We start from the raw sequence: 10685 nt of genomic DNA, 5'->3' as shown, positions 1-10685 counted from the left end.
GGGGGTTGAATCTATAACCTTCTTTTAGTTTAATGAAATAAGGCTTAACTTACAAACTTACACTAAGATTCTGTTTGAACTCAGTAGCGGAGAATTTATGAGACAATTTTATTTTGTCTCATGAATATCTGAAAACATAACAGAGAAGAGAAGAGAGAAGCTGACACCATCATGTATCCTAGTTCAGTTGCCTTGTGCAATGCAACCTACATCCAGCCTCCACCACAACAGTGGTGAAATTTCTACTATAGTTCAAGTATTACATACACCAATTCCTCAGAATTGACACAATCCTCTCACTCTTAAGTTCTAACCTAACTTGACTTTGTTATGCTAATACCTAACTCTTCACTTTTAGTGCTGAAAGAGAAAGGGGTATCTCACTGGTACAAGATACAAGACACAAAACCAACCTAAAAAAATCTGAAATCACTCTAGCCTTTTCACTCAAGTGTATCACTCAACCTTTTTCACTCTTTGGCTTTTCTCATAAGCTCTCTCTTTCAGCCTTTTATTACTCAAAAAATTACAGAAAGATATACGTTAAAAAATAAATTACAATCTGTAAAACACGAAGGAGATTGATGCTTCAACAGCCTCTGTTGCTATGCGATGAACCAGGTTTGCTTAATTCTGATTTCGTTCCTCATTCTGGTGGAATGCTCTTTTGATAGAAAGCACTGTCCAAGTTGATGAACTCTCTCAGAGAAGACTTCTCAGAACATGAACTTCAAACCCTGGTTATCTCTCCTTGCTTTAGAATGATGAAAAAATTTTCTTTTTTTATCTCATTGCATGTTGCCGAGTTGCTCTCTACCAAGTCAACTCCTCGAGCTGTGTGTTACCAACTTAGCCTTTCACTTTCTTCCATTAATCCCCATTTTGAAATTTTGAAACAGATCTCTTTCTCTTGATCGAGTGCCTCAGAACAGCAAAGAAGAAAAGCTTTCAATGGCAATCCCACATCTAAAATCTTGAGATACTACTTTGTCCCCAAGAAACAATTTTGGCCTTTGATTCACAGCAGTGTGTTTTAGAAATCACTTTCTCCATATATCTCAAAATGAAGTAGCAGAGACTTGGAAAAGGAGGGAAGAAAGTAAGATGCATGCAAAAGAAAATGAATCACCTTTAACTTCTGACTTAGCTTGATATGGTTTGATTTGGATGATTAGACTTCAACCTTTTTGCTTAACCCTTCTCTTTCTTTCTTCTTGGATGAATGGCTTAGGAACGAAGCTTTCTCTCTCTTCTCTGAGTTCTGATCGAAAATAAAAAAAAAACGGAACGTTGGCTTTGGTGGAAGCACTTTGGAGGGATCAGCTTTGAGTGAGATCAATTCGGGCTTGGGTTGGCTCTTTTCTAGTTCATCCACGTGATTCTTTTGCTTAACAACTTTGGGCTTTTAGTGCTTTGTTAGTCCACTTTATTTCTAGTTTGATTTTCTTTCTATTGGACTACTGCAACATTCTTTCTTTAGCCTGCAACACTTAACCAAATTCAATCAAAACTAATTGGGTATTTAACCTATTAAAAGATAATGTTTGTCATCATCAAATTAATTTAATTAATTTATTAACTCAACAATTAGAACTTTTGATGTTGAAAAAGTTAATATAAAGTATAGCCCTCTAAGGTAACATAAGAGTTAAAACTTGAATTTTTTCAAGTCAGAAGTAACGGATAGTTATACAATATAAAATAATTAACTAACTATATTTATACAATATGAAATTTAATTTGAGAAATAATTAAAATACTATATCAATTAAATTAGCATTTAATTTGTGAAATTAAATATAAAATTTATGCTTTGATAACGTTATGCTCTGAAAAATTTAAGTTTGAGTTAGAAGTAACATCATCAAAGCAATAAGTACTATACCTAATTTTACAAATTAAATGATGATTTATTTGATATAGTATTTTAATTATTTATAAAATTAAATTACATATTGTATAAATATAGTTGGTTAATTATTTTATATTGTATAACTATTCGGTACTTCTTACTCTAAAAAAAATTCAAGTTTTAACTTATATATTACCTTGGAAGGTTGTACTTTATATTAATTTTTTTAACATCAAAAGTTCCGGTAATAATTTTTAATGAATTTTTAGAAATCGTTTATTGTTCTGTTTTAAATTCCCAAGTTTATAAAAATGTAGATTTTCTGAAATTTGAATTAAAACACAAAAGTTAGATTTTTATTCTTATTCATTTTAATTTTTTTTAACATTTTCTTTGAATTCAAATTGTGGGTATTTTCTTATTGTCATTTATGTTTTAAAGTTAATATTAACTTAAAAGTAAGAAATGTCAATAAGTTGTATAAGTAGTAAATCGAATTAAATTGATCCGATTAACTATATATATGCTATAGAAGTAGTAAATCGAAGGGTTAAGTACGATATTGGTCCCTAAGGTATAGGCCAAAAATTTTTTTCATCCCCAACCTTGTTTTGCATACAAAATTGGCCCTAAGGCTTAACTTAGTTTTAAAATCGTCCTTACCTCAGGGACCAAAATCATACGAAGGTGGCGGCAGAAACGGAAGCAGAGGTAGATCATGGACAACTTCTTCTTCTTCTTCCCTTTTCCTTTCTTCTTCTTTCCTTCTCCCTTTGTATGAGCAGAAACACTCTCTTTTTCTTATTTTTCTTTTTATTTTATAACTTTTTTGTTATGAGTAATTTGGTCCAAAATTTTAATATTTAAGTAAAAAAAAATGATTTTAAAACTTGGTTAAAATTTTAGGAACGATTTTGTATGCAAAAAAATATTAAAAGATGAAAAAAAATTTCGACTTATATCTCAAAAACTAAAATTGTACTTCACCCTAAATCGAATCTAGTATTACAACTAAATTAAATCTAATTGATTCAATTTATATAAAAATATTCTAGAACAACCATATAATAAAAATTGATTCAAGACATTTGTATAATTTTAAATTTCAATTTAATTTATTAGTGTAAATTATTCTAATTGTGTTTTAAGTTTTACTTATGATACAAATAGAGAGACGAAAATAGATATTTTTTAGGGCAATTTTCCAAAATAAAATGATTGGATGAAAGCTTTACCAAATTACAACATTTGGAATTTGGTTACCATTTTGCGTTGAGTATTGATGGTACCCACTTGTACGGCAAATATGGAGGCACCTTACTGCTGGCGATTGCACAGGATGGGAACTCAAACATCCTCCCCATAGCATTCGCCCTTGTGGAAGGAGAAAACACCGAGTCATGGGCATTTTTCTTGTCCAACTTGAGAAGGCACGTGACTCCACAGGAGGGTATCCTTGTTATCTCGGATAGGCATAACGGTATCAAGTCTGCACTAGAGGATCCCGTGAATGGTTGGCTGCCCCCCCGTGCTTATCGGGCGTACTGTATCCGCCATGTGGCAGCAAATTTCAGCCTTTCTTTCAAAGGTAAAGATGCGAGAAGAATGCTGGTTAATGCTGCGTACGCAAAAACTGAGGCGGAGTTCTATTACTGGTTCGACATCATGCGTACAGAGAATCCGGCAATGTGTGATTGGGCGAACCGGATGGAGTATGAGAAGTGGACGCAACACCAGGATAGCGGTAGACGGTTCGGGCACATGACAACAAACATCAGTGAATGTGTGAACTCCGTCTTGAAGAGAACTCGAAACCTCCCGGTCACGTCGTTGGTTAAGTCCACATACGGAAGGCTTGCTGAGCTATTCGTTATCCGGGGACAAACAGCAGAGGCGCAACTTGGAGCTGGACAAGAGTTTTGTCAGGCATTGGTCAAGGGTATTGAAAGGAACATAAGGGAGTCAAGGTGCTTCACCGTCACGTTGTACGACAGGCACCAGTCGGAGTACACGGTTGCTGAGACTACACCGACTGGAAACTTCTCCTTGGGTAGCTACAGGGTCTCGCTGAAGGATCACACATGTGATTGTGGGTACTTTCAGGCCCTCCATTATCCATGCTGTCACGCCATTGCTTGTTGTGCCCACTCCCGGCTTAATTGGGCAGCATATGTGCATGAGGTGTATCGTATGAGTGAGGTGTTCAAAGTTTACAGTAACGGGTTTGTTCCGCCCATACCAGAAGGGCTATGGCCACCATATGCCGGGCCTACTATCATTCCTGATCCTAACATGAGGCGAGCCAGGGAAGGTCGGCCGAAGGCAACTAGGATCCGTGGTCCCATGGATCGATCTGCTGAGAACCAGCCCAAGCGCTGTGGGCTCTGTCGACAGCCAGGTCACACGCGGAGGAACTGTGGCCAGCGAAGAGATACTGCTGGCGGGGATCATTAGGTTGTATCCTTTAGGTTCATGCTGGGTTATCAATGTATGTTTAATTTCAGTCTTATAAGTAGCATTGTTGTTAGTCATATGTTTATGTATCGTCCTGTAAGAATATTTGTTTCTTGACTTGGTATATTAAGAAAGCCTAATTTAGTGTTAATGTGGTTGTATTTGTTTGGACAAATAAAATAGAAACGACTAGATCATTAATCATACTTAATACCAGGATACATCAATTTAAGATACAACACCAGAAACCATAACAAATGTTTAAACATTAATCCAAGTACATAACGAAAGAAAGGACATAGACAAAAGGGAAATACATAGCTAACTAATCAGAGTCCTCGATCGTGTCACTGTCGTCATCCTGCAACTGACCAATAAGGTGACCTCCAGTGCCACATAAAGGAGCACGACGAGCCCTCCGTGGTCTCTCATCCACCTGTGGCACCTGTGCCTGTGGCGGAACTACGCTGAAAGCCGAAGCTGGGGTACCTCCCAACGCGAACCATGGGTCCAATGGTGAAGGCGCAGGCTCGTTCAGGTCAACCGGCAAACCTGGCTGTACATCCTGAACATGTGGCTGGTGCTCGGCAAACTGTGAATGTACCTCATCCATCTGTGGCCTATAATGAGTGCCATCATCCTCTCCCAAGATGTCTGCTATATCTCTGAAGAACTCTGACTGACTCACAAGATCATCAATGTCCATACCGACTGCCGCCGTAGTATAGTCGGCGAACATCTGAGAAGAACCCCCCACCTCAAACATCTGAGAAGAACCCCCCGCCTCGTACGTACCCTGATCCATCCCTGTGCCCACACCACCAATGTCCTCACCAACAGCATCCTGACCAATGTGATACTCTCCAGATGGTCCTCTACCACGGGCACGTCCACCACCATCCCGCTGACCATGTCGTCTGGCCCTACGTCTCGGAACACGAGGATCAACATCACCTCCCTGACCACCAACACCCTGACCCTCATCTAACTGGTCGGCCAGCCATCGCCACTCTCGATCCGTCGTCCGTGTGCCGATACGCCTACGCCTGTCCACGCGGCGGTTGTCCGGTCTGTCGATAACCTGCACCATAGGAGGTGCCTGCGATGACCCTCTATGGCGAGCCTCCTCAGTCAACACAATAGGCCTGGGATCCTGAAATGCAACATCTGGGGATAGAAATCGGTGCGCCACACGACAGGCTCACCATCAATCGGTAGACCCAGCTGATAGGCCACGTCCTCCAAGGTGACCGTACACTCCCCAAAGGACATGTGGAATGTGTGGGTCTCAGGACGCCACCTCTCAATGAATGCGCTAAGTAGAGGCTCATCAACCCAGAACCACTGACTGTTCAGCCTAGCCAAGTGATATAAGCCCGCCGTCTCTAGATACGGTATGATACGCTCGTGTAAAGGCATATTCTGTTGTCTTCTCACACCACTAATAACCCTAGCAGGCTGTAAAAATAAAGATAGCGAACTCTCAACAGACAACAACAGCAACAATTTACAGTAATATGAATAAAAAACCCTAAGCATAACAACAATAGAGAAAATAACACTAACAATATTACTAACACGTAAACCTAAAAAATTATTTCTGCCAACAATATAAATTACAAATTCAATAAATATAAAATACTCACTATCATGATAACAGCAAAAAATTCTATTATAACTGTTAAAATATTAATTTAACATTTACCATTAATGATAAGAACATTAAACAAAAAATAATAATAAAAAGCCGGTTTAACCAACCTCTTGGTCGATAAATCCAGCCACATGCGCAACGCGGTTTAACCGGTACAGCCGGTCTTCTTCCTCCATCGGTTCTCCCATAAACCGGTTCAACTTCTCAAACCAGCAACTTAACAAAAAAATTTTTTTTCCTCTCTCACCCACCAACCTTCCCCTCACTCACAAAACTCACAAATGATCCGCCCTCACCAGCCACGGTTTTGCTATTTATACTACTCACTCATAAACCGTGGCTGCCTCTAAGGGTTTATGTTTGAAACCATTTACTCATAAACCGTGGCTGCCTACCACGGTTTATGCTTCAGATTCTCTTCACGTAAACCGTGGCTGCCTACCACGGTTTACATACAACAAGATTTCATCATAAACCGTCCCTATCTCCCACGGTTTATGTGCATTTGGAATCCGTGGTTGGCTCCCACGGTTTCTATATAAATGGATTCAACGCAAAATGGTAACCAAATTCCAAATGTTATAATTTGGTAAAGCTTTCATCCAATCATTTTAATTTGGTAAATTGCCCTATTTTTTATCTGTTTATTTTTCAAAGAATATCTAAAAGTATATTATCATATATGTGAGGTGGGCTCCACTACTTACAACTAAAAGGCAAGGGAACCTAGGATAGTAGGACAAGTGTATGTGTGTAACTGCTTACTATGAATGAATCCCACACAATCTCATTGCTGTCTTACACGTGGACAGTAGGATATGGACACAACACAAAAGGACAAAGACCACTCCTTCTTGGAAACTAGTTCTACTTCAACTTGAATCAATGTGCACACGTAGCCCTACTTCTTTGAATTTGAGCACATTTTTTTTTAACACAAAAAGGTTCATTTCTCTTGATAAAATCTTATCCTATATGATTGTGTTTGGATTGAATTTTGAAAATTAATAGATTTTGTAATCTATCCTCATTTACTAAAATATCAACGGCGTCAAACATAATTTTGGGTTTGGTTAACAAGGGAAAAAAAGTCTTTTACATTAAAATATTTGAGAGTACTTGTTAGATCATTTTTATATTTTTTGTACAAAAAGTTGCAATTGTCCACATAAATTTAATTTTCCTTAAACTTCTTGAGGTTATTGTAGAAATATTTGATATTTTTATGAAATACAAGAAACACTAAATTTATTTTTATTATTAGAGGTCCCATTAAAAAATTACAGGTAGATATATAATTTTAGAAATTAAATTAAAGAAGTTGAGTTAAATTTTACCAAATACAAATAAAGGTTACCTACATACGCAAATAATAATAATAAGATTGTTGGTGCATTTTGTTTTTTGGACTAAGTTATCATTAAGAAAAAGTGTTATTTATTTAAAATTAAGTTAATCTTTAACATAAATGCTTTATACAAAATATACATATTCATTATACACTATAAAATCATACATATTTTTTATATTTATTATTGCAATAATAATTAATCACTTACTAATATTGATAGAAGATTATTAGTAGTAATTAAGGTTTTGAAAATTGAATTAGACCGATTGATTTAATCGAGTTAATCGAAAATTAGTTATTTGATTGGTTCATTTTAGAATTGTCTTGTAAAAAAAATCGGTCTAATCAATTGAGTTTTTTAAAGTTTTTATTTTTTAATATGCACTAAAATGATATCGTTTTGACGTTGAAAAAAAAATCCATTACCCACTAACCTAACCCACTCCTCGAAGTCACTCACCACACTAGTCACCATGCCCCCCTCAACCCTAATTTCTTCTTCCTCCAACGGGCAGAAAGAACTCCATCATCCCTACCACAATCGATGTCGGCAATGACCACCAGCGATTACCACCGTCGCGTATCGAAGGTTCTGTCGGCGTCGACGTCGTCTGGTCGTCTAAACTCTAAAGCTTCTGTCCACAACAATACCCAGAGTCCTAAGCCCAGCCACAATCTTAGTTGCTCATCATCGTCGGGTAGAGAGTTTTTTCGCCGCCGGTCTGCGTTGAGCTCGTGAAAGGTTTGCCTGACCCTCTTCTCTTTGCCATCGCGAATGCTCTCTCTCTCTCTCTCTCTCTCTCTCTCTCTCTCTCTCTCTCTCTCTCTCTCTCTCTCTCTCTCTCTCTCTCTCTCTCTCTCTCTCTCTCTCTCTCTCTCTCTCTGCGATTAGAGCATCCTTCATCGAGTTCTCTTTCACCCTCTCTGTACAAGAAGAATTTCCCTTCCTCTATCGTCGTCACTCCCTTTCTCTATTGCAATCACTTCCCTTCCTCCCTCGCCACCAATAAGTATTGCTGCCGCAATTTATTTTTTCTTATGTGATTAATTAGGGGTGTACATGGGTTGGGCCACATCGGGTTTGGCTTAACCCAGATCCGGCCCGAAATATAGGCCGGGCCTAATTTTTGGACCATAACCCGATCCTAGACCCGATGAAACCTACGCAACTTTGGGTCGGGTGAAAATCGGGTCTTTAGCATGTAAAAATCACCTAATCTCCAACCATTATTTCACAATTCAAATAATAAAATTCACTTAAAAAATATAACAAGAACCAACCCTTCTCTAAAATTAAAGCATAACCATAATCAATACTAATATTGTCTAATAACACCAAATATTTAAATCAATACAAATAACACAATATTATGCATTAGTCTAAAGTCTTATGCATTTTAAACATAAAACATTAACTTATAATCTTATAATGACTAATAACACAAAATATTAAGGTTTACAATATTTAAATTCCACATAAGAATAACTATCATCTATCACTAATAACACAAAATATTAATTGTGTATGATGACCGAGCCACCGGAGCGAGTTCGGGTGGCCCGAGTTATGGCCCGGACTTGAACCAAAATAATGACTAGGTCTATTTTTGAGACCCTTACCCGACCCTAGACCCGATGAAATCACACTAAATTAGCCCCTAAAGTATTCGGAGCCGGGTCGAGTCTTCGGGTCGGGTCGGGCCATGTACACTCCTATGATTATTAATGTCAATTCTAAGTTGTTGGATTTAGGATTTGTCATTCTGAGTTACTGACTTTGTTAATTTTTGCTTATTTTATTAAATTTTTTAAAAAGAAGTTGTTATTGCTGAGTTGCTGATATTTATGAAATTAGAGTTAATTATAATGATTCTCATATTCTAAATTGCTATTTTTGTTGAATTTGGAGATTGATTGTCGGATCAAACTTTTGTTGTTGTTGCATTCTTTTTTTTATTTTGTTGATTGTAACAATTGCGAGTTGCTATTTTTTTATTTTGTTTTTGGTGATTATAATGATTATGATTTGTGATGAGTTGCACTTTTGACTAGTTGAAAACTTGTTTGATAATATTTCTTTTGATAGTAGAATGTTATGTGTTTGTCACTATATATGTTTTGATTATTTTTAGTTATGAACTTTGATTTTTAAAGTTGTTTGTAAATTTCTAATATTAAATTATGGATAATTTATTATGTGAAATTATAAAATTTTAAATTTTATTAAGTTAGAAATTATTAAATTTATATATTTAAAATTATATATAAATTTTTTAGAATAGGACAATTGATCCCTAATTTTTTAGTCTGCGAACATTTAAATTTCTGATGATTTAAAAATACATTTAAGTTCTTAACCTCTTTAAAATCTGGATACATCGATTTTTGGGTCTAATTTTTCTCATTTTAAAAAATTTTTTATGTGTGCATTCGTATCAACTAGGTCAATATAATGAGAGTCATGTTTAATTTTTTAATTGGGTCTAACAGACCCAAGTGAACATGAACGATTGATATATCCAAATTTTAAAAAAATCAAAAACTTAAATATATTTTCAAATTTTTAAGAATTTAAATGTTCCTAAATCAAAAAATTAATAACCTATTTATCTTTTTTTTTAATTTTTTAATAATTTTATTTATTATTTAATTAAATCGATTAAATCCGATTAAATTTCGATCCAACAAATAAATCAATAACTTTACGATTTTATTGAGTGAGCGATTCAGTTTTCACAACCTTAATAGTAACGGTTTGAGTAGGAATATTTTTAGTTGGCTTGGTAAACTTACAATTTTAATCACATATTACTTGTCTAATAAATACTCAGAAATATATATATTTATTAATTTTTTAATGAGACGTATAAATTACCATCTATCGTTAACAAATTTTTATCCGATACTTAGGTAATTAACGATTCACGTGGTGTTATTTCGTTAAAAGATTACAAAAATATTTACAAAATAGTTTGAATATCCAACAAAATAAATTGGTAGGAGTCGAAATGTTATTTTTGTTATTGTTAAAGAGCGGATTTTTATCTTTTATTTAAGCAACTGGATAGAGATCGGATCGGAGTGCCATTTTACTCGTCGAATTTAATTATTTTGTAGACATTTTGTCATCATTTTTACATTTATGAATAAAAATAATAATATATATAATATTGTGTTTCACGGGTATGGAAAAGGAAAGTGTTTTTGCAACAGTAAAACAGAGGGACCCAGGGTACTTGGTTCCGCTGTCACGTGCCACGAAATCCATTCAGATTTTCTACTAAGTAGAGTAACGAAGATGGCAAAGCTTAACGTGACACTCAAAATTTTGGGGTCCGTGGTGAACCTCAACTCATTTTACTTGCTGCAGCAAG

General features: G+C 35.8%; 1 protein-coding gene across 1 annotated transcript; it reads left to right on the top strand.

Moving 5' to 3' along the window:
• Positions 1 to 612: 612 nt before the first annotated feature.
• On the top strand, positions 613 to 4306 carry LOC130975534 (uncharacterized). The gene is made up of 2 exons (XM_057900319.1): positions 613 to 621; positions 3191 to 4306. Exons 1-2 carry the CDS (start codon positions 613 to 615, stop codon positions 4304 to 4306), a joined length of 1125 nt encoding a protein of 374 aa, XP_057756302.1.
• Positions 4307 to 10685: the final 6379 nt, after the last annotated feature.

This window comes from Arachis stenosperma, chromosome 4 (genome assembly GCF_014773155.1).
Source record: "Arachis stenosperma cultivar V10309 chromosome 4, arast.V10309.gnm1.PFL2, whole genome shotgun sequence".
Lineage (NCBI taxonomy): Eukaryota > Viridiplantae > Streptophyta > Magnoliopsida > Fabales > Fabaceae > Arachis > Arachis stenosperma.
Note: the sequence above shows the minus strand (reverse complement) of the source record. Positions and strands in the feature narration are given on the sequence as shown.